The sequence below is a fragment of the Eleutherodactylus coqui genome, chromosome 5, assembly GCF_035609145.1.
Source record: "Eleutherodactylus coqui strain aEleCoq1 chromosome 5, aEleCoq1.hap1, whole genome shotgun sequence".
Lineage (NCBI taxonomy): Eukaryota > Metazoa > Chordata > Amphibia > Anura > Eleutherodactylidae > Eleutherodactylus > Eleutherodactylus coqui.
In genome coordinates this window covers 136,162,061-136,187,244 of record NC_089841.1, presented here as the reverse complement: position 1 = coordinate 136,187,244, position 25,184 = coordinate 136,162,061, and the positions used below count along the sequence as shown (strand labels likewise).

The following is a 25,184-nucleotide window of genomic DNA, read 5'->3' as shown; positions in this document are numbered from 1 at the left end:
GGCATTACTTTTCCAAGGCATCACCCAAAGGTATAACTTCAGAGGCATTTCCCAGTCCAACACACGTTCGGCGTTCACAGAGGAATGGGGCATTTTGCAGATTCATCAACTAACGATATCAAGGCTGTCTGATAAAACCCCTCAGGTGAACCTCACATAAAGATAACTGATATTTATGACACAACAAATTATTTTGTACATATATTAAGTATACTTCCAGATGTTTGATGACCCAGTAACTGTTATTGTTCTGTTACACATTGCATTAAAAAGTTTAGCACTAATCTATATACAGAAACGGAAAGTATACTGATGCCAAATGGTACAACACACAGAATGCTGAGCCATGACAAATATATAAAGTAGTAACACTATGGGATTTTCCAACACTCAAACAATAAGTTAGAACATAGCTTTTATTCCATAATGTTAAAAAGCAACAAAGCAGGAGCAAAACATAAAAGCAGAGCATAATCTTACGCGTTTCGAGCCTGAACAACTCTGCTCTTACTCGTATGGGTCTATGAGTAAGAGCTAAGTTATTCAGGTTTAAAATGCGTAACAACATTCTCTGTTTTTATCTTTTGTTCCTGCATTGTTGTTTTTAATATTATGGAATAAAAGCTAAGGTTTTAACTTATATTTTGAGTTCTGGAAAATCCCTCAGTGCTGCTATGGTTCGGCCTGTGACTGGAGCGGGCATTTTTTTTTCCTATACCTCCATGTATTATTGCAATTTATGATGGAGAGCTGGTCTGAAGTCAGTTTGTGAAATATATAAAGTGGCAACGGCTCTGAACTCCATTTTGGGGCATTCCAACAGGCCGTGACTTCATTTTTTCCCCCATATAGAAGTTATGAGAAGCCCTACCACATGCCATCATGGCCCTGAACTTTATGGCCATAATAAAGACATTTATGGGTGACATGGATTTGAAATTGTACCCATTGGTATACTTATACTTTGATACTGATTACACGCCAGTGTAAATACCTCCCATGTGTCCCTGAATTATAGACAATAGTTCCCAACCCTACTATAATGACTTCATCTAAACCATTGCTATGTCTTAAACATATTTGCTGAAAATGTATAGAAATTAACTTTAGCATTAAATGCAGACCATAAAGTTAACACAGCAGATTTACTATTATTGTTCCCTAATCATAAAACAACATGAGGAGATGAATACAGTAATTATCATTAAATTCCGCTCTCAGGAGAACATCATCAAAGGCAGTGTGTGGGTCACTTGGTGGGGATTTGTATACATAGTATGATAATTAGAATATGAGTTAGGATGGAAGGATAATTTTAACTCAAAACTAATGGAAAACTACCAGCCCTCATTAAGGTTTTACAGCATTAACTCAATCTTCTGAAAGTACAGATAAATGAGTAAACTATAGAGTTTTTCACCTACTAAAATGCCTACCTCTTTCATTTTGACAGAGGCACACTCAAGAGAAAGGTTATATCCAACATGTATCAACACTGAAGAGCAACCATATATATTTTGGGGCCACCTGAATGACCAGGTCAGTGAAATTATAGGGATAAACGTGTAAGTATACCCTTGAAATCATGCTCTAATGCAAAAGGAAAAAAAATGAACTTTGGTAATAGTATTAACTAAAAATGGATTTTGTGGAAAAGTCAGAAGAAGGGGTTAACTAATCCTAGGATTACTAATACTTAAGATGCATCATGCATGAACAACAATGACAGGAGAATATTAACAAAGATGCTGTACAACATCAGTCCCATTGCACAAAAGTACTATTGAGTAACATAATGCACAGTTCCTTCAAAGTTTAACACTCCTATACGGTATACCTTTGTAATGTACTTTTAAGGAATACAGTCTATGAGCCGGGATTGAGCATCCAAAAATTGCACAATATCCAGCACCAGTAATGTCAGTGCTAATTCCAGTAGCAGACCTGTTTACTAATGAACTACATTCCTTTTCTGGTTGCACACTTAGGATTTATGTTGAGGTCGGCCTCACTTACAGTCTTTTTGTGTGGGAGCCACTACTACCACCGACCCAAGCTTGTCTTGGGTCAGGACAGCAACTCTACTGCAGTTCCCTTTGATGGATCAGTCAGAGAGTCACAGTTCTTGCAGCACAGCATCCCAGGGTCTCACATTCCGACCCCTTTACCCTCTGTTGTGCTCTGGTGACTTTACACACTCTAGCTCCTCTCTGGCTCTGGACAGCTGTCACATCTAGTCCCCCTATGTAGTGGACACTGCACTTTCTAAAATGTCCCCTCTGCGGGCTATCACACCTCACGCTCTTAGTCTCCTGCACGCTCCTGATGACACAGCAAGAATTGTCCTTTATATTTGGGGGACATCAGCCAATCTGCACTGGTCCTCTGCTCATACTCAGATCTGCTGTGCTGTAATTTTAGCGCACATTTCAATTCAGCACATGTTGCAAATTGTCGCACTTTTTGAAGCATTTCAGAATCTGTTGTCACAATAATGGTTTAATCTTTTAGGGGAACCCCTTACATATACAGCTCCTATACAGATCCTTGCACCTCCAATCTTCCTTCTTTCCTATCATCTGTAATCATCAAAAAAAAGGGAAGATGGAAGAGAACGACATATAATTGCAGGATCAGACTACAGACAGGGTTTACTGATAGTCATGGAAACACACAGATCTGCATAGGAACTGCAGCCATAAAATGGCAATATATTTTTAAATCAAGACTATTAGCAAAGTGTATAACCTGCATTGGAGAAAAAGATAGGTTGCAAACTTGGATATTCCCATCTTTTATATCCATGGCATAATCTTGACTAATGCTATAAATACTTGATCCCAATCTGGGACTTTGACACTTGTTCCCTACTTTGTCCATACAAGTTAAATGAGAGGTAACTGCACTTGCATGCTGCCCTCTCTATTGAGTTATATGAACATAACGGAAAGAGTCATGCCACAGCCCTCATAGGACAGATTTTTGCCTCGTGTGGCGCAGAGTGCAAGCTCTCGCCTATGACCTGAAGGTTGCAAGTTCGATCCCAGCATGATTCAGGTAGCGGGCTCAAGGTTGACTCAGCCTTCCATCCTTCCGAGGATCCTATCTGATCTGTATTTCTGGCAGCTTATTCACTGAAAAGAAAGCCAATAATACAACACCTGATAGACTGCAGGCCAAGCACAATCGCCGTAGACCTTAGTAGAATGCAGAGAGCCATACTATGATATGGAGGAGCTACTTGTTCAATGCAGACTAACAGTGCAGCCCCTCACTCAACCCTGCCCAGGTTGGGGAGGAGTGACTGCAAACAAACATAGTCTGCACATGTGAACGGATACCACAGACACCAACCACCGATAGGTGCGCGACACTATGCAGGAGTGCGGCCCCTACTGGCAAAGCAGTGGATTGCGCTGTATCTCCACAGTGGGTATTTCTGGCAGCAATATACTGTAGGATAAATTACAGCTAATTATTTCACTAAAAACATTGACCAAAAAATAAATCTTAAAAAAATCTGTACTAATAAAATATGGAGAAGTTGATATGGAAAAACAATCTATTACATTTAGTATTTTTAAACATTCATGTAACTAGTGAAATTTGTATTACCTGGTAATGATTGCTAGGTGTGGAGGGCTCATGCAGGCTCCCATGAAGAGTACCACATTCTCATGTCGTGTTTGTCGGTAAGCCATCACCTCCCGTTTAAATGCCTTTAATTGATCTTCATTATCCCGTTCAATGTCAATGAGCCTAATTGCCACTTCACCGTGCCAACGTCCATGGTACACTAAACCAAAGCGCCCTTTGCCAATCATCTCCCCAATTTCCAGCTGCTCAAATGGAATGTCCCATTCTTGCAAGAATATGCTGGTTTGACTGGCTTTGCGGGGAAAGTTCCTGGCTGAAAGCAACAAGTGGTTCATCTCCTCAAAGTCGTCTTCAGACTCATCCGCCTTCTCATTGCTTTCTTCATTCTAAGAATATATATCAGGGAAAATTTTTGACTATTTCATTGGAAACGACTTACATATTTAAACCTGACGAGAGCTAACACTCAAAGTCCTTTGTGATATTAGATGGACTGTACCAGACATGCTCTTCAGAGGGGAACACAGACACTCCTATCACAGGTTCTGTCACACAGTTATAATGAAAGAGATGAAAGTTCAGCAATTTGACTGCATACCTATGGTCTGTAGCTTACTTAGGGGAATACAGAATGTAATGGCAGTAGAGGTGGTTGTAGCTCTATCTGCTCATGTGATGTTGTGCTGATGCATCATGGGAAAGCAGAAATCGCATCATAAAAATAGTGCTTGATAAGTATTATACAGGAGACTGCACTGCATGGAAGTGCCTGCAGTAATATAGGATACCTCCAGTGTGTGACAGGCAAGCAGGTAAGGGATGCAGTAATGGAAAAATATGTTTTCCCTAAAGTGGCGCTTTAAATGTTTAAAGGGTCATTTGTTTCCCTATGCTGCACTTGACTATAATTTGTGATGTTATTATACTGTTGCTGTTTTGTGATGGTAGTAGATTTCTGTGTACAGCCAATGCTGGAAAGTGAACGATGTATTGAGGAGCCCCATATCGCTCTCAGAGTGAGCACTACGTAGTTAAAGACAAATATAAAGGGAGTCCATGGAGACAAAATGTTGGGAATTCCCAGTGGATTAAAAGAGTATCCCTGTTAGTGTTGAGTGAGAAAGCCTGTAACTCCATTACTAAACAGAATCAGAGCTAATGAGGTCACAGTAATGTATGGGCATCCAGTGAACTTAGGGATAGGCTGATTGAGACCAAATTCTCACAATAGGGATTGGGCGTCACGAGGAGTAGGTTGTGATGGACCAACTAAAGAGGACCTCTGCAAGAAGAGAGTATATGAGACCTGCCACTAAGGACTGATAGTCTCTCCACAAGTGAACTACAGCAGTCACTGACAGACTGACCCACAAATAAGCTATGGCAATGTAAGGGCACTGCAGTCTCTATAGATATTGAGCCAAGCCAGAGGAAGGCACCATAGCCACCACAGCCAAACATTGTATATAGTATGCACATAGAGACTGTTCTTGTCTGCTGTAACATTTAAGTATTGAGTGCTTATCTATGAGAAGACCTGAGCTTTCACTGTAAAGTTTGACTGTATTCCACTGGTCCAGGTTCTCCAATTTGGAGCAGTGATGCAAATCCATTGGCTTACATCGTTAAGAAGCTAGCTATAACTAACCAAAAGGCCAACTTCAAACAGCCAATGGGGACACAACGCAACATGACACCTATGTGCTAATCACCATGACTGAGACCTTTTGGGTGGCCTACCCTCATGAAAAACAGCTGCTTTCATCACTTAATGGAGGAAATGTTTGCCCCCCCCCCCCTCCAACCTTTAATGATGGCTTTTCCTTAAGGACCTCTTTCAGGTATTCTTACCAGTAAGCATAACTACTCAATAGCTAAGATGGATTTTGCCTGGAGGGGTAGCTTTAACAGCACCATATGTTCTCAGTGGTAAGCTATTGCAAATTGGAGAATCCTATTCTGCAGCTGTAGCGCAATTTATTAGATATAATAAGGAATCAATGGTTCAACGCTACAAACAAACAATGTAAAGTACTCTAAACAGGCTTGGCCAGGTTACCTTAAGTGAATAGTGTTTCTCAAGTTAACTGGAGAAGTTAATGTTAGTTTTCAAACACCCAGTTAGGGAATTCTGAATTAATAGAAGAGGTTCTCATTTCCAGTTCCTCATCTGGTACCCAGAGTGAAGAGTGGCTACACATAGCTTTTCTTTATTATGGAGGACCAGAATGTCAGTGGATGACATGGACAACCATGGATTTAATTGAGAATGGTGTATTGCTTGAATTACTTTGCAGTGGTGATTCAGGAAATTGGACACCTACTGCTGGATTAGACTACAGTTAGTGCTTTCTTCAAGGAGAAACCTTATTCCCCCAGACCTCTGTATATTCCTGAATTTGATACAGCTAGATTAAGGGTATAATAATAATCTATTTTATAAATGGATACATATCAGTGATTCGGGGGCTGAGTTTAATATTCTCTTTGCATTTATATGTCCATTTCCTTTTTATTTATGCCCATGGAGTTAAATATTTGTCACTAAATATGTTGGTTTATAAGTTAAAGTATCCATCCTTTTCTTTGTGATCCTTTCAGTGCCTGTCATTAGTTTGTGCTCTTCAGGCACACTATGACATATTTATTAAATGGAATTGTTAAAAAAGTACTAAAATAAATATTTCATATTGGAAAATGCCCTATTGCTGGTTCTTTGGATTTTGCATAAGACCACACAATAGAGCAATGATCAATAAAGTTGCCTGCTGGGACATTGGGCATTACTTCAAAGGATTTTGGGAGTCACGACTAAAAATGAAGAAAAATAAAACTACAGTATTGCCCTCAGCAGCCAGATTTAAATTGCATTTTTTTATTTGGAGGCTGATAAATAAAAGCATGAATTTTCAAATTTTGGAATTCAGATTAAAAGTTAAAAAAAAGAACAAAGAAATACATAGTCCAATGGGTATAGTGGAGTTTGCAATGGAATATCAAACTACTTGCAGGAAAAAATACAGTTCAGAGATACAGTGCGTCTAATATAGATATGGCATTGTTATGCAGCACATTTTAGAAATGCCCCAAGGTGTTAACACACCCCTATAGTGTGAGAATCGGGGCACCCTAGACGAATCTTTGGTTATCTAGATTGCCAGTCCAAACCCTGCTCATTTTGTTCTGATATTCTAGAGTTGCTAAGACTGAATCCAAATTTTAAAGCGAAATCACCCCCTGAATATTCTTTCCCATTTAAAGGGAATGTGTCATCAGAAATTTTCACATTGTGTAAATTAGTTTTTTTATGTTAAACATCTTTTTTTGTACAATTTTTGGGGGTCTTTTTTTAAGTTTCCAATCTATAATTTTAAAACAACACCTAAAATCCTGCCTTTTTTAGTCTGACCATTAAGCTAAATAATAGTCTGATACTTTCGTATTCTATAGAGAAAACCTTTCAGTCATCTCACTATCATTACAAGCAGGATTATGAGAGTTGACAACAATATATACAGATGTAGCAATGGTTAACCTTGTTGTGTTATGTTATCGTAATGCGTTAAATGTCAAGTTAACAATTGCTACATCTGTAGATAACACAGGACCCATCGTTGACAATCACAGCTTATCTACCTGCCTCCTTGCACAATGAGCCCTGCACATTTCACAGAGCATGCCTAGAAGAGTCTCCCATTGAAGTTAATGGGTCAGTTCCTGTCCATTGTATGAATAGCCCTTGAGGCTGCTGTAAAGAATATCTCTGAGCAAAGGCAAGATGACAGTCCCCAAAATCATGTACAGATAATATCTACAAACAAAAACTTAAAACAATATGGCAGCTACCACGGAGCCAGTACTTCAAAAGTAGTGTTTTGCAACACATATCAAAGTTGGCAGTGGTTCCATTGAGGTTAAATCTTTGTAGAAATCTATATTATGCTCTATGTCCTTTATTATCTGGCAATTTATAAAATATGGTACAAAAAGTAAGAAACAAGAAAAACAACATTAAACTTTGCTGTTCTTCAAAGGATGAAACCGTTTTACCTCAGATGTTGGCTCCACTTCAATTTGAAGTAATGGATTTCCTTCATTACTGGAACAGATAATAAAAAATTCAGTTACAATTACTGATATTTGGATGATGTCATGGGAACAAGACAATTAACATAATACAATTTGTGATCGTCTAAACTTGCTTATTAAAGTCATATGTGCTGGCAGGAACATATCAGTAGATTAAAGGGGTATTCCAAGCCTTTTTTTTTTTACATTTTCCCCATTGATAACTGACAGGTCATCGGCGGCATCCTGCTGCTCGAATCTTTGCTGATCAGCTGATTCTTGAGGCCGCCATCACTGTGGTCAGCACAGGAAGCACTGACCCTAGCCCAGGTATTGCAGGCACTGCTCCCATTGAATTCAATGAAAAACTAAAAAGTCCCGGAATACCTCTTTAGGCCGCATTAGGTCCGTGTTGAGGAAACCTCAATATAGAGCTAATGTAAATCTATAGGGCTAATCACATGGCCAAATTTTTTATGTACATTTTGTGAAAATGCAGCATGATCTATTTTTTGTACTTTTGCCTCCGTATTTTGGGCGGATCAGTTTTTGTCCAATAGGACATAATAGAAATACAGAAGCAAACACAGATGAAAAACCGATGACACATGGATGTAATGTCCTTTAAAACACGTCTACAATACGGATCTGTATAACAGACGTGTTTTTATACGCTCATCTGAGACCGGCCTTAGGGCTCGGTCAGACGAGCGTTTTTTTAAAATTGCGCCTATGTGCGTAATAAAAATAGCGTGTATTAGAACCATTGGTTTCCTATGGAGTGTTCACATGTCCGTTTTTTTAGAAGCGCAAAATACTTGGACCTGCAAAGGTAGGCCATGCATGCTTTGAATGCGTGCAGGGAAGGTCTGTGCTGCGTGTAAAGACAGAGGTGACAGGGGATGAGGGGACTCTCGGAGGGTTCCCTTAATCACCGTAGGGAGTATCCTTATCATTGAACACTGACAGCACCATCACAGTGTTCAGTGATGAGGGGTCTACAGCTGGGACGAAAGAATACCCTGTCACAGCTGTTACAGAGGACCGCGATGCTATCCCATTGCTGTCAATGGGGCCGGCGCTGCTGCTGCCCCATTGAAAGCAATGGGATGAAGACAACCCCTGCAGAAATGATTTGAAATATAAGCCCTACCCTGAAAATCATCCCTAGCTTTAAAAAAAAAAAATTACTCACCTTGAAGTGCTATCCGACTCTTCTCCCCATCTCCGTCAGTCTCCATCTGTATTCTGGTGGCTGGGGATTGAAAAATACCCGCCTCAAGAAAGCGCTGCCTGTGATCGGGTGAGCGCTGTGACCAATCAGAGGCAGCGCTCAGCCATTTATTTGTAATGTTCTCTTTAAGTATTGTGTCTCCTAGTGCCAGGGATAAGGGTACAGAAGTGCAAGGTTTGGAAGGAGATGCCTCAGTGCATATAAAGAAAGAAGGTCCGATGGATATATAAAGTTATATAAGATGTTGTTTTTCCAACTTGCCATCAACCCATGTTGAAATATACCCGGCAAAGCCTGTCACAGAACCTTCAGTCAAAGCTTTCCAGTACTGGTGATTTCCCTGCCTCAGTCTTAGAAAACCCAGTGGTCTCTTCAGCTAGTACAATTTAAAGTCATGTTGTAAAAGTGTACAGAGCTTTATAATAGTAGTGAAAGCCATAGTTACATAAAAAGACTATGGTTCTGCAAGGTCTCTAGCTCCATGTCTGATAAATTTTGAATCCAAATGAGGTTTTTTTTGTTTTGTTTTTTTTCTTTACACTTTTGGTTTCTTTGCTTCAATATCTGGTGGGCTGTACAAGACTGTAACACTTATCCTCACAGCATTCACAGCTTGCTAAATCTTTCTGGCAAATGCACTGCATGTATTTATAGTGATTTCATGCAGGTAAAATCAAGCAGCTGCTTAGAGAAGTGAAGCTGATTAGCAGATGTAATCCTAATCCTTGTAAAACATTTGTTTCTATGATGCATTCGTTCTATTGTCTCTTATTTTACTTACAAATGTCCTCATCCTATATTTTCCTGTGAAGTTATGTAACGCCCCATGTATACATCATAAATATATTCTCAGGAATGACTGAATCTGCCGATAAATGACGTTCAGCATATCTGGATCTGGAGGCCTGAACTGTGAGCTTAATCTTGGGGATAACCATGGCATAAGATATTTCTAGTAACTCTAGGGAAGTCTAGGGAAAAAAATGGAATTGGAATCTGCTCAATGCTGTATGAAAATATAAAACCATACTCCCTTCACCCGATCCCCGGCAACTCCTGTTGTGATGATGCCCAGTGCCTTTCTGCAATTGTCTTTTGGCTAAGGCAATTAAGTCCCATAAAAGGGATATGTGACTGCTGAAGCCAAACATCAGCTGTATATAACTAAGACCAGAGGCGTAACTTGAAGCTTCTGGGCCCCAATGCAAAACCTGTAATGGGGCCCCCAACTATAATGCTTTATTCATAGTACTGGGCTCCCTATATAGAGAACATAGGCCTTATGGGCCCCCTAAGACTCCTGGGCCCGGGTGCAACCGCATCCCCTGCATCCTCTATAGTTACGCCGATGTCTAAGACAGTAAATGAGACCCTTCCTCATACAGACACCTTTAGTATTGGTGTTGCAACAGAATTCCGGCACAAGTTGTGCTTTCTTTTTGGGGACAAATTTACTATTGAATTGTGACAAAAACAACAGATGTTGAGCCTCACTAGACACATTTCAAAAATGCCTAGAAGAGGGGTAGGGTTTGAGTGGTGTGAAAATACTTTTTTCCAGTCCTACACCCTTCACCTGATTGCCTTTCACAATGTGGACTTCTCCAATGTATATTGTATTCACTTCCATGCAGTGCAGCCTCCTGTCTGATACTTATAAGGCACTATCCTGATACTGAGATCTCTCCCTATTTTGTTCTAACAATCTTATGGTGCATCAGCACAACATCACATGAGCAGCTAGAGACTGTACCATCTCTGCCTACAGAGAGGACAGTGTGATTATAATTATCTTTTACATTCACCTAAATAAACTACAGACCATATGTATACAGTCAGGAGACTGAACTATTATCTCCTTCATTATAACTGTGAGAGAAGGCTCTAATCATCATCAATAACTGTGATATGAGTATCTGTGTCCCCATAAAAAAAGAACTTTTGTGATAAAGTCCATCACACAGGAATTATGCTGAATCAAAAACTAACTTGCACCGTACATCTCAGCTAGTTAGAATGAGAGGACATGACACCTGAGAAGAAGGACTCCAGGAGGTTTCAGATAGAAAGGAGGAACTAAACAATGAAATACTAGCTGACTAATATATACAAGGGGGCGCTAGTCACATAACAAATGAAAAAAAAAAATCACCAGCGTGGCCCATTAATCAATTGAGACTTTTTAAAAAGTCTCAAAATTTTGGAGCAACTAATCCAGTAGTTGGTGGCATAAAAATTATAGAAAGAGCTTTGATAAATTTGTTGCAAATAACGGTAATGTTGCCTTCAGCAGAATTCAAATAAAAATACTGTACATGATAAATTAAATGAGTTAAAAAAATATATACCAAACTCTGCAGCAGGTGGGGCGGTAAGAGTGTGATTCCTGCGGAATATGTATACAGATAGTCCCCTACTTGCGAACATTCGAGTTACGAATTTCGCAAGATACGAACTATCTGTCCTGCACAGTATGATGTAATGCTATGGCATTACATCATACTGTGCAGGGACCGGGCAGGCTTCTATCAAGCCTGATAGAAGCCTGTCCGGTCAGATCGCAGGACACTGCGGTTGCTAGGCAGCCGGGGACCTTCTGAAAGGCCCTAGGGCTGTCTATGCAGAGCACCTATCAAGCCGTGCGCTCTATGGACACTCTGCATAGGCAGCCCTGGGGCCTTTCAGGAGGTCCCCGGCTGCCTAGCAACCACACAGCGTCCCGCGATCTCATCGTGGGACGCTGTACGGGCCCCCTGAACGTCGGGTGCAGACTGTTTCTTACAGCGGGCACCCGGCGGCAGCAGTTCCGACGAGCCGTGCCGCTCGTCAGAACTGTTAACACTTTAAATACCGCTGTCAGAGCGGTATTTAAAGTGTTAACAGTTCCGACAAGCGGCGCGGCTCGTCGGAACTTCTGCCGCCGGGTGCCCGCTGCAAGAACAGCCGGCACCCGACGTATGGAGCGATCCACCCGCGATCCCACTCCATACTACCATTTGTTCAACTTGCGAACAGGCTCCTGGAATGGAACCTGTTCGCAAGTCGGGGACCATCTGTACTCTATGAAAAGAAAGGTCTTCATAAAAGGCCAATAGGCCAGAAATACTGTGGAATATCTGCAGTGCTTACATTACAAGCATTGTGGATGATATTTTAGAAATCCTATCCACAGACTGCGGACAAAATCTGCAGTATAATTTCACCTGCAATTAACCCTTTCCAATCCAATTTGTATCCTGGTTTTCCTAGAGGGCTTACTCTTTTTCTGCTGTTCAACGGCGCTATATGCTGGCTAAAGCCAGTACTGCATGAGGTGACACGTTGGATAGGCTCTGACAGCAGAAAGGCTGGCAATATACAGTAAGAGAACCTCGACAACATTGAAGCTGTACAGCCTTGAATCCTAATGTCTTCAGAGGTCAGACAGTGGATTGGAAAGGGTTAAATCTGCAGCATGTTAATTTATACTGCAAATTTTCATTGTGGATTTCACCTCTTCAAATAAGCGGGCGAATTCTTCCCCAACATGTGCGAATTTAGGGTACTTGCACACTGGTATTTTAAAAAGTGCGCCCAAGATTCTCAAGCACAACCTGCATTATACAGCACTCATGTGCTGAACACATGAATGATGTGCTGAATTTGGCAAAAACAGAACATGCTGCGATTTTTTTCTTTTACTCGGACTATGTATCTGAGTTTAAAAAACGCCCGTGAGCATACACCCATAAAAAAGAAGCAGTGATATTTTCGTCCTATTTTCTAGCTGATATTTTGGTTTGAAAATAGGACAGAAATATTGTTTGTTTGCATGTACCCTTACTGTGGAAAGTCCAAATTTTCCAACTTGTGGGAACACACCCTGAAAAAGGCTGTTTTATAATGGTAGACACTATAGATGAGCGAGCACCCAAATGCTCGGGTCCGCGTTATTCTAGTCAAGCTTTTCGTAAAATTCGGGTAACAAACCCCATTAACTACAATGGGAGACTCGAGCATTTTTTGTATGTGGGACGCCGGGAGCCGAGCTTTTTTTTTTTTTCTTGGCCTGTCTCTCCCTCTCTCCCCCTGCCTGCCAGCCCAAAAATTTGCCATTGACACGCGCGCTGTGGCGGGGAGGGGCTGAAACAGGCACGTCACAGCGGGGAGGAGCCAAAATCTGGGCGGGGTCGAATACGACATGATGCTCATTCGAGTAATGAGCACCATTGAGTACGCTAATACTCGAACCAGCATCAAGCTCGGCAGAGTACGTTCGCTTAATTCTACAGATCACATAACACATGACTCCTGTATTAATTATCTATTATAGATGGATATTACGTTAATATGATATATATGTTTTAGGTATTTGAAAATATATTATGTTAGTATGAACTTTTTTTTTACATTTAAAATTAAAGATTGTGTTGCAATTTTGAATGTTATTGTGTTGCAGAAAAGAAGTAACACATAGCAATGTGAAATGCTGCATCAGTACGTCAAATAGAAGCACAGAATGTATGCCAAAGTAAAGACGATATCAATATTCACAAACAGGATTCAAGTACACAAGATATTTATCAAACATGTGCAGTTCCTAAACCCGTGAAGAGCAAAGATGAACATGTTTGCATTCTGCGTTTGGTTGCCTTATTAAATAAACCTGATAGGGCTCATTTTAAATACTGGCAAGATCAGGTAGTGGCATGAAAGCTAAAATGTAAATGAAGAAAAAGTCAGAAGTTGGAGCCCTAGTTATTGCCAATTCATTTTATTTCCTCTGTTTATACAGCTGACCACACTGCACCCTGCCGGAGGATTAATTTATATCTGTTATTTTATTTCATCTCTCAAGCTAAACACTAAATCTCTTTTTATGCTTTAGTTGAAAAGATGGACATACAGCTCTAAAGCATATTTATGGAATCCAAACCTGCAAGATACCAACTGAGAAAATAACTTTAGAACCTCATGCAGTGGAATACAAAATTGTCAGACTTATGCAAATAAGGAACAAACACATATTCAAAGAAAAGACTCAAACCTCAACAAATGATGCAGTTATGTATCTGAAACCATGGTCAGCTACACTGAAAATAAGGCTAAAGGCCTGGTTAAGGGGGAATTCACATGCGGTGAATTTGTAGCAAAATTTCTACGACTGTCCCATTTATCTGAGTGGTGCTTGTAGAAATGCACCAAAACAAACTACTAAGATGAATATCTGAAACAAATCTGCTGGGCATGAATATATCCTTATTCTCAGTGTTCCCCGGTATCCAGAGATATATAACTCTATGTCCTTTAGACCAGGGGTCCCCAACCTTTTTGGCACCAGGGACTGACTCCAAGCAAGACCATTTTTACAAGGCCCGGCAGGGTGGGGTGGGACATGGGCGGGGCTTTGGTTATATGGGGCGGGGTTATGAAGGGGATTGGAGTTTAGTGCATACTTATTTAATTAATGACATTTAGAATGTCCTGGCAGTACACACATAGGGCAGTATAATATATCCCTCCCCCTGCCTGGCAGCACACACATAGGGCAGTTGGCAGTATATAATATATCTCCCAAACCCCCGCCACCCCCAGCACACACATAGGGCAGCATATCATTTATCTCCAAGGCACACACATTGGGCAGCATATAATTTACTCCCCCCCCCCCCGCACACACATTGGGCAGCATATAATTTACTCCCCCCCCCCAGCACACATATAGGGCAGCATATAATTTACTCCCTTCCCCCCAGCACACACATTGGGCAGCATATAATTTACTTCCCCCCCCAGCACACACGTTTGGCAGCATATAATTTACTTCCCCCCCCAGCACACACATTTGGCAGCATATAATTTACTCCCCCCCCCAGCACACACATAGGGCAGCATATAATTTACTTCCCCCCCCAGCACACACATAGGGCAGCATATAATTGACTTCCCCCCCCCCCAGCACACACATAGGGCAGCATATAATTTACTCCCCCCCCAGCACACACATTGGGCAGCATATAATTTGCTCCCTCCATCCAGCACACACATAGGGCAGCATATAATTTACCTCCCCCCCAGCACACACATTGGGCAGCATATAATTTACTTTCCCCCCCCAGCACACACATTGGGCAGCATATAATTTACTCCCCCCCCAGCACACACATAGGGCAGCATATAATTTGCTCCCTCCATCCAGCACACACATAGGGCAGCATATAATTTACCTCCCCCCCAGCACACACATTGGGCAGCATATAATTTACTTTCCCCCCCCAGCACACACATTGGGCAGCATATAATTTACTCCCCCCCCAGCACACACATAGGGCAGCATATAATTTACCTCCCCCCCAGCACACACATAGGGCAGCATATAATTTACCTCCCCCCCAGCACACACATAGGGCAGCATATAATTTACCTCCCCGCCAGCACACACATAGGGCAGCATATAATTTACTTCCCCCCCCCAGCACACGCAAAGGGCAGCATATAATTTACTCCCCCACCAGCACACACATAGGGCAGCATATAATTTACTAAACCCCCACCCCACCCCCCAGCACACACATAGGGCAGCATATAATTTACTCCCCCCCAGCACACACATTGGGCAGCAAATAATTTACTCCCCCCCAGCACACACATAGGGCAGCATATAATTTACCTCCCTCCCCAGCACACACATTGGGCAGCATATAATATACTTCCCCCCCCCCAGCACACACATAGGGCAGCATATACTTTACTAAACCCCCACCCCACCCCCCAGCACACACATAGGGCAGCATATAATTTACTTCCCCCCCAGCACACACATTGGGCAGCATATAATTTACTCCCCCCCAGCACACACATAGGGCAGCATATAATTTACCTCCCCCCCCAGCACACACATTGGGCAGCATATAATATACTCCCCCCCCCCAGCACACACATAGGGCAGCATATAATTTACTAACCCCACCCCCACCCCCCAGCACACACATAGAGCAGCATATAATTTACTCCCCCCCCCCAGCACACACATTGGGCAGCATATAATTTACTCCCCCCCCCCAGCACACACATTGGGCAGCATATAATTTACTCCTCCCCCCCCCCCCAGCACACACATAGGGCAGCATATGCAGCAATGAAAAAAGACTTCGGCAGCATCCAGGGTGCAAATTGATATCCAAAGTTTTATTCCCCCATCACAGAAAAACAGGCAACGTTTCGGCCATGTTGGCCTTTGTCAAGCCGTGAGCTTGACAAAGGCCAACATGGCCGAAACGTTGCCTGTTTTTCTGTGATGGGGGAATAAAACTTTGGATATCAATTTGCACCCTACATGCTGCCGAAGTCTTTTTTCATTGCTGCATGTGATTTTGGTGATAAGGATCCATTCACCTGTTTCTTTGGCTACTGCATAATCTATGCCCAGCCCTTGGAGGGATATACAATTAGTGCTGCTGGCGGGCGACCTGCTTTCTCATAGGGCAGCATATAATTTACTCCCCCCCCCCCAGCACACACATAGGGCAGCATATAATTTACTCCCCCCCCCAGCACACACATAGGGCAGCACATAATTTACTCCCCCCCAGCACACACATAGGGCAGCATATAATTTACTAACCCCCCCCCAGCACACACATAGGGCAGCATATAACTTACTAACACCCCCCCCCAGCACACACATTGGGCAGCATATAATTTACTACCCCCCCCAGCACACACATAGGGCAGCATATCATTTACTTCCCCCCCCCCCCCCCAGCACACACATAGGGCAGCATATCATTTATCTTCCCCCCTCCCCCCGGCAGGATTACCTTGAAAACTGACCTAGGTCCTAAGAGGTGTACAGGCGCAGAGGCTGCTGGTGCTTCTTGCACAGAGGCGGCTCTTCCTCCTACTCGTGGGACGCTCTGTTGTTTGGTGCTGCAGTCCTCAGCGCTTCAAGAAGGCGCCTTGTGATTGGTTGAGGCGCGCTGCTTCCACACCAGCAAGGACCATTGTATTTCAGCCGCACTTCAGTAGCAGAGAGTGATTCCAGCAGCCTCATTGGTTGTTGGGTACACCCCCCCCGTTTGAGGTGGGGGGGGTGCCCAACAACCAATGAGGTTGCTGGAATCGCTCACCGCTACTGAAGTGCGGCTGAAATACAATATATGCGGCCCCTTCAGCAGCGCTTTGCGCTCACACTAACCTGCTATGTGTGGAAGCGGCCCCTTCAGCAGCGCTCTGCACTCACACTATAGCAGGTTAGTGTGAGAGCGCAGAGCGCTGCTGAAGGGGCCGCGGGATTGTTCCTTTTAGAACAAAAGTTCCCGGCAGTGCCGCGGACCGGCAGTAAACACCTAACGGCCCGGCCCCGGTCCGTGGACCGGTGGTTGGGACCCCTGCTTTAGACTAATCATAGGTCAAAAAAATAGTTCCAAATCTGGTGGCCACAAACTGTAGTAAGCACTTCACAACATCACCACATATTTACTTTAGCTTCAATTGATATCCAAGTCAAGAACTGGATTCCATGAGGCTAAAAACAAACTACACTTTACCAAAAGCACATATATGACATATAAAGAGTTGAATTCCTCTGTAACCATTTTAAGTGTCTTAATATTTTTTTTTAAACGGTAATATGGGATAATATCAATAATAATCTACTCCCAAACTAGTCCTTTCACGTCAATAAAACAATGAAAAATGGAAAAAACATTTCACTATTGTGGGTAGATAGTAATCTTTCATTGTGTAATGCCAGGGAGTGTTACTGTTGGTGAGAGATATAAATATGCATCACCAGCTCCTCTCTTCTACAGTGACTGACAACGGGAGCGCGGAGATCTCTAGCTAAGACTAAACTCCATAATGAATAATTATAATGGGAAACTTTTAAAAATGTAATTATGTTATTTTACTTTGCTTTCATCTCAACCCATTTTTATATGCCCTGTTGACCATTAAAGAACCAGGTGTTTCGATTCTTTAGGACAAGACACTTTTTAGTGATTTTATGGCCTTAATTGTTTTTCTTTGGCTATCAAAATTATTTTTGCTCACTTTTTTTCCATAAAATACAGGGCTATTTTTTAGTATCTTTTTTCAATGTTTTTTTTTTCCATTTTTTTTTTTTTGTTTTATCAGGTGTAATGTGTACAAAAAAAGCAAGATTTTTTTTACATTTATTGGTTGTTTATTTTTAAAATGATCATACTTATGCGAACATAAAATATAGCAATTTGTTGTAAATGTTTTGATATACACTCTTTTAAAAATAAATCGAACTAGAAGAAGTTGTCATTTTGCTGCAAAACTTGGCATACAGTTACATCTCAGGCAGATATGCAAATGATTAGAGTTGAGATGTGATTAGATAAACGGTCTTGTCACCTGAGGCTCTAAACGTGGTTCCCCCTTGGCCTATAAAAAGGCTCTCAGAGGCTCCTTGTGTGTAGTGACCTGTTTTTCCACTTGTGTGGAGCTCGTTGACCACTACACGCCTCTACCATACAATCAAAGAGATTTCACCCAGTTAACAGAGTTTGAGAGGGGCGCATTATTGGAATGATTGTATCAGCAAATTTCCTGCCACGTGATTGCTAGGTTGAATAGTGGAAGCAGCACTTCTGCTTCCTCAATTCTTAACATAGCACTCATTGGGTGCTATGAACCCTGCAAAAGAGAAGGCAGAATCTTCTGATAGATTGCAGGAGCTTCAGTCCCATGCCATATTTTTACTATGGCACGAGATTAAAGCCTAGGACCAAGCTCTGTATATTTATGGAGCTTGGGCCTTATCGGGTTAAAAAAATATGGATGTCATTTAGGAAATCAGCCACCCTCTATGAGCCAGAGGGAGAGATGCTAAAGAGCACAGGCTTTCACTATGGCGCACCTGGTCCATTCATTTGCCACACTGTTTTTTCACTGTTGTTCGCAATAACACAAGATTCTTAAAGTGTGAATGCACTGGTTCCTTCCAGTTGTGCAGGACTGCAATAGTACTGTAAGTCTGTTCTTTCAATGTAGAAAGTGCAGTAGTTCATTTAGGGTGAGGCTAGGGCTTTGTAAAAAAGATCATAATGTAATACTCTGTATAGCACATAGGTATACTCATGTAGACATACTCTTTGTAGACCTACTAGGCATTAAATAAAATATTGGTTATGATCCCGTGAATGTACTTCACAAAACATGAAAAGTAGAACAGAAGATGTAGAGAGCACTTACACTGGATTAGAGTTTACAGGATGAAGGATTACTTGAGGTGCTCGGGGAGGGACTTCAGGCACAACATCTACAGCAAGCAACAGACAAGATTAGAAAAACTCATATATATCAAAACTATATATAGTGAGATATTTTCAGCAAAGAGGATCATTATGGCAAGATGCCAATCAGACCTAGCTCCTAACAGTATAACCATTTCAAACTCAGGATACATATTTGCACCTATAGGTAGTTTTTAGGTTGGCAATACATGAAGACGTTTTGTAGGGTGACTTTCCAGTTTTCAAACAGCTACTTGCTGAAAGAGTTACTTGTTGACTGCAATCCTCTGAACATCTCCATGTACTCCAGTTTTAGTCTAGAATTTCTTGATCTAGAAAGTTTCCACTGATCAAGCAACATACTTTGTTTCAGACATTTTATCTTCCAATAAACAGCTGAGATCCAAGATGCTGATCTCTTTCCAAGAACGATTCAAAGCAATTGCATATGGAAGTAATTTTTTTTCTGTATTTTTAGGATAGCTCATCAATAGCTGATCGGCTGGGGTTCACCGCTTGGGATCCCGACTGATCAGCTGATCGAGTACCCACTGTCATTGCCACTACCCAGTAGGGTATGGAACGGAAGCTGCTGCTCCAACCCCTGTGTAGTGGCTGGCGCTTGTAACTGCAGACGTGGCTTAAAGTCAATGAGAGATGCATCTGCAGTTACAAGCGCTGACCACTATACAGGAGAACAGACAACTGCTTCCGCTCCAACCTCTGTGTGTAGCAGCTGACAGTGGGCACCCGATCACTTGAGGATAGTTTATCAATAGTATTTCCATGGAAAATCCATTTAAAAGCTATAGACATAATATAAAAAAGCACATTATAGTGTGTGCAGAACATTATGATATTCCTCATAATGTTCTGCCCACACTATAATGTGCTTTTTGAAGGCTTAAAGGGGTTCTGTCATAAAAAAAATTAAAAAAATTCTACACTTATTTATTCCTCCCCCATTAGTCTATTTACTGATCTTCACCTCCCCTATCTGTCTCTTTCAGTCTGGAGGTGTCACTTCACCTTAAGCTGCCTGATTCTTCTCCTTTAGTGAGGTTACGTACATTGGTTGGCAGTCTTCTGACTGCCACCCAATGTACATTACGTCACGGCTCAGAGGCCAGCAGGGGGAGTGCCAATCTTCTTCAGAGATTGCTCATGTGAGCTGTCTCTGAAATAGATTAGAGTTCCTTCCTAGGCAGTGAACACTATAGCACAGGGATGTGACCTTCACTGACCGAGCCGGAAGGAATGTGAGGATTGCCAACTTCATAACAAGACAACAAGCATGCAGTGAGGTGACCCGGGACACTGGAGAAGCTCAGTCATGAGAAGTTGTGGTAAGGTTTTTGACGGGGAAGAAATAGGTGAGTATATAATTTTTAATGCAAAACCCCCTTAAAAATATGATAACTACTTTTATTATTTATTGTGTATCTCACAATTTAGAAAATGACACAAAAATGCACATAATTATAGCGTACATGAATCATTCATGCATATGGCACAGCCTAACCATTATATTTGATAGCACTTATTATATAACAGACCTTACTACTTAACTATATCTCTGTCACTGCAGAAAGAAGTTAGGAGATAATATCCACTAACGAAACAACATGATAATTACATTATAGAATAAGTATCAAGAAACACATCAAACATTGTCAGGCTGGGGTTCCAAAGAATGCACTCAATTTAGAGTCACACAACTACACCGTGGTGTTAAAATATTTATCAAAAGCAACACTAAGATCAAGGAATAATGCCAGAAACCCTGTTGCTCAGCTCTATAGGTTTCCATAAATTAACATGATCAACTCTCCAAGCAAGGTCACAATAATGCAAATTTTTTTTACTGTAAAGATATTCATACAAGGAATGTGAATACAATAATAACATTACCTGGAAATATGAACTGCTGTTTGTACTTGTAGTAATGAGAACCTTGCAGCAAAGATGAGGTACATGGATGGGAGGTGTTATTTGACCCTGCAAGAAAAGTAACATTTCAAGCCAATATGTATAATGTCTATATGGTTAGCCCTTACAGACTGTTCCATAATCCAGAACACAATGGTGTTTGGGAGACGTTCATTTGGTCATAAACAGGTTTCTAAATGCAAGAGATAAACCCCCAATTGTGATAGTAAATTAGCATGAATATTGCATAAATTCCATATAAATGACATTCAAACATTTTCTTTTCAGATACAAACCAAATCCTGGGTGACAATTTGGGATTAAGTATTTCAAAATGTATCATTTATGTCACATGCAGGTCATCATGAGTTTTTCTCCTCTGTTAAGCTAACTTTCAAGGAGCTGCCTCAAAAAGAATAATGAGATGAAAATAAATCAATCAGGCTGGGATCTCCGACGAGGTACCAGTTCCATTGGTGAGGTAGCCATTTAATAAAATTAATGGTTAGGGGAGAGAAGGGGGTTGTTGGAAAAATTTACAAGTATGGATACCTTTACATGGGTCAATAGTCACCCCAGTGCTTGCTCCAAAGAGCTATTACGGGTGACTGCTGGAGCCCGACAGGGCATGTGAGTGAGTCACTCACTTGTCAGTGTTGCTTGGCTTTCAGCTCACCTAAAAACAAAGTGGCAATTGGCCAGTACAAAGAGAGAGTCGCACATTTATGAACGACTGCTTTTTACTCTTAATAGAGGTGGACAGCTGGAAGAGATCTCTGGTGCGCTCTGCCTGCATTCAGTGAGCGATTATCACTCCTGTGTAAAAGTAGAGGGGCAATAATCATTGGGACGATTAGCGACAGACAGTTGTCCTGTCTAAAAGAACCCTAAGAGTTCTTCTATGTTTCCATAACTCCCGTACCATACATAAGTAGCAACCTCAGAACTGCACCTAATAAAGATTGAAGCTGCCAGACCACCAGCGATCAATGCCTGATCAATATGTCTGTTTTGAGAACTTCTGTAAGATGCTAAAACATACATTTTCATGACATTATGTTTATAATAAGGGGCAGTTTGGGATGTTTATCAAGTTCCACTATGCTTCATTTGGGAGGATAAGCAAAAGCTTTGAACATTATATTTTGAATCCGGTTTGTTGTCTTTCTTTCTTTTTCATATCCAATGTTACCCTGTTTCTCTGAAAATAAGACATAGCATGATTTTCCAGAATTTTTGAGGGTAGTAAGTAAGATACTTCTTTTAAACACAGCTAATATTACATAAGGGTCACTGTTACAGATAGGGGGATGAAATTGTATTCAAGAAGAATGTAGTAATTTGTCAACACCTAGCCCATGGAACTTACGCTTTAAAGTAACATTTATGAAACTGAAGCATCAGTCAGATGACATTTTGATTAAAGCATAATGTTCAACTATGATTCTGTGAATAAAGTTTAGATATTGCTTATTGGTACAGATCATCTGCTATAAGCTGCATTCAACTTTTTAATAGTTGCTAGTGGAATCAGCCAACACTGTGCTGACAGACATACCGCTAACTGCTTCTGTGAGCTCCTATATTGCAGTGTTAACCTAGCTATCTTGCAGTTTCCCACATAAGATTAAGGTACAGTGCCTTATTTAAATGCTATGGGGCAAATCTACTAAGCTCAGCATTTCTGACACCAGTACAATTTTCCCCAGCGCACACTGCGCTTAATACATGAAGAGGTACAGACCTCTTCATGTATTAGGCAGATCCTGGCACCTCCACGCGCCTTCAGAGAAATGTGCGCCCGGTCTGAGCTGGTGTAGATTTCTGGCATAACTTACGTCGGTTCCTGGTGTAAATTATAAATATATCTGTTGGTGGCCACACCCAATCCTGACAAGACCCACCCACTTTTTTTTTTATGCAGCGGGGGGAAGCACCGAAAAAGAAGAAAAGTCACACATTTTTGTGCAAAACCTGCTTACGCAAAACTTTTGCAACTTTTTATACTAGAAACTGACAAAAAAGATTCAGAAATATGCCCCTATGCATGTTATCAGAGCAAGCTCTATACAGATATTAGGCTGGTAGGGAATGCTGGAAAACTTGAACCTAAAAGTATGTAGATGATAAATAGAGATGAGCGAGCGTACTCGCTAAGGCAAACTACTCGAGCAAGTAGTGCCTTATGCGAGTACCTGCCCGCTTGTCTCTAAAGATTCGGGTGTTGGCAGGGGAGAGCGGTGAGTTGCGGGAGTGAGCAGGGAGGAGCGGGGGGAGAGAGTGAGAGAGAGATCTCCCCCCCGCTTTTCCCCGCCGGCACCCAAATCTTTAGAGACGAGCGGGCAGGTACTCGCATAAGTCACTACTCGCTCAAGTAGTTTGCCTTAGCGAGTACGCTCTCTCATCTCTAATGATAAATATACACTGCAGGTTTGTGGTTTCAGTAATTTTTACCATTACTCCATAGACTCAAATTCCAAGCTTAAATATATTGAGCAATTTCTGACAATACAGTTGATCTGCTGTCCATATCAGATAGTATTACAAAAATTTTAATTCAAAATGTATTACTAAAAAAAATGCTTTACTGGAGAAAATAATTAGCTACATGCTGGAGAGTTCATTCTAACTACTAATCCCTTAGAGTTTAGTATACGTAAGTAGTGTATACTACTTAGAACTACAGTGCAGCAGGAAATGTGACTATGGCATGATTCTTTCTTAATGTCAAATCTGTCAGACTTTGCAATGGAGGCTCCAATCTGAGCCTTGAACATGAATGTGAAAAAAGCTAACCTGCACAAAATTAAGATCTTATCAGACATTTTGACTATTTCCTACATTGTGAAACAGGTAAATAAATGTACAGAAATCACAATGAGATTGGATAAAACAGGATTTTTGTTACTTACCATAAAAACCCTTTCTCGTTATGTTCATTGGAGGACACAGAAGACCTTGGGTATAGCTGCTGCCACAAGGAGGCGACACTAAGTAAAGAAAGAGTTAGTCCCTCCTACCAGCTATACCCCACTTGCAGGCACGGAGATAATCAGTTTGTACGTAAGCAGTGGGACAGAACAAGACAACACATGAAGTTGAGCAATACAGACTATAACCAAAAAACAAATAGTTCTAGGAAAAAATTAAAAAAAACAAGCCAGATTGAGGAATCTTTTGGAGAGTACAATGACAGCACTACCAAAAATAAACAACTGGGTCGGTGCTGTGTCCCCCAATGAGCAAGACGAGAAAGGGATTTTACGGTAAGTAACAAAAATCCTGTTTTTTCGTCTGTACCATTGGGGGACACAGAAGACCTTGGGAAATTCGAGAACAGTACCCAAGGGGGTGGGACAAGAAAAATGTTTTGTGATCAGCCTGTTGTTCGAAGTGGGTGCTAGTAAGCAACAGATCTATTGGCGGCTGGTAGGTAAGGCTTTTTGTAGGACATGGAGATAGTGAAGGCTAGAAGTGTTCCCGTCGCTAGGAAGAAAGATTGCCGCTGGTCAGGAAATCACCTGCAAATTAGTAGCGTAGTATTAATTAGGATGGGAAGCAATTGTGCTTGTAACAGGTACACCCTACTGAAAGGATATGTACATACTAGGCAATGGTGGATACAGTGATGGTCACAGTAGCAGAAGACCAATAATTTGTGCATGAGCCAAGGGGAAAGAGACTGGATCCTCACAGGGGATAAAGAACAGGTGAGAAAAACTTTCCAGTTTGTTACCAGCAAAAGTAGGCACACTACTAACCTGGGTGAACCAAGGGTGAAAAAAAGATTGTTTTGAACCTGGTCAGAAAAGCAGTCTGGACCGGACCAGTCTCAACAGTTGACACTGGCCCTTCGGCTGCCTACTGTTGGATGTAGAAGGTCAGGAGAATGGAAACATGGGCTAAGTTCACCACCAAATACTGGATGCTGTAGATATGGTCAAAGTGTTTGGTTTTTTTACGAATGGATAGGTAGATTATTAGGGCAGTGTGTTCAAGTGACATATAGCAGAGAATGAATCAGGTAGAACTGGTACTTGAAAGATAGTAAAACCTACATGATGATCCGAAGGTAGGATTGTCCTGGGAATAGTTCAGGAATGATAGAAGGA

The 25,184-nt window shown here is 41.4% G+C and overlaps 1 protein-coding gene across 1 annotated transcript in view; it reads right to left on the bottom strand.

Moving 5' to 3' along the window:
- The window catches only part of KSR2 (kinase suppressor of ras 2), a 349,612-nt gene that overhangs the window by 66,978 nt on the left and 257,450 nt on the right, over positions 1–25,184 (bottom strand). The window contains exons 11-14 of the mRNA XM_066601915.1: positions 21,055–21,096; positions 19,103–19,169; positions 7,648–7,696; positions 3,616–3,983 (exon numbers count right to left, since the gene is read on the bottom strand). Coding sequence (XP_066458012.1) covers positions 3,616–3,983; positions 7,648–7,696; positions 19,103–19,169; positions 21,055–21,096 — 526 coding nt within the window. The remainder of the gene's footprint in view (positions 1–3,615; positions 3,984–7,647; positions 7,697–19,102; positions 19,170–21,054; positions 21,097–25,184) is intronic.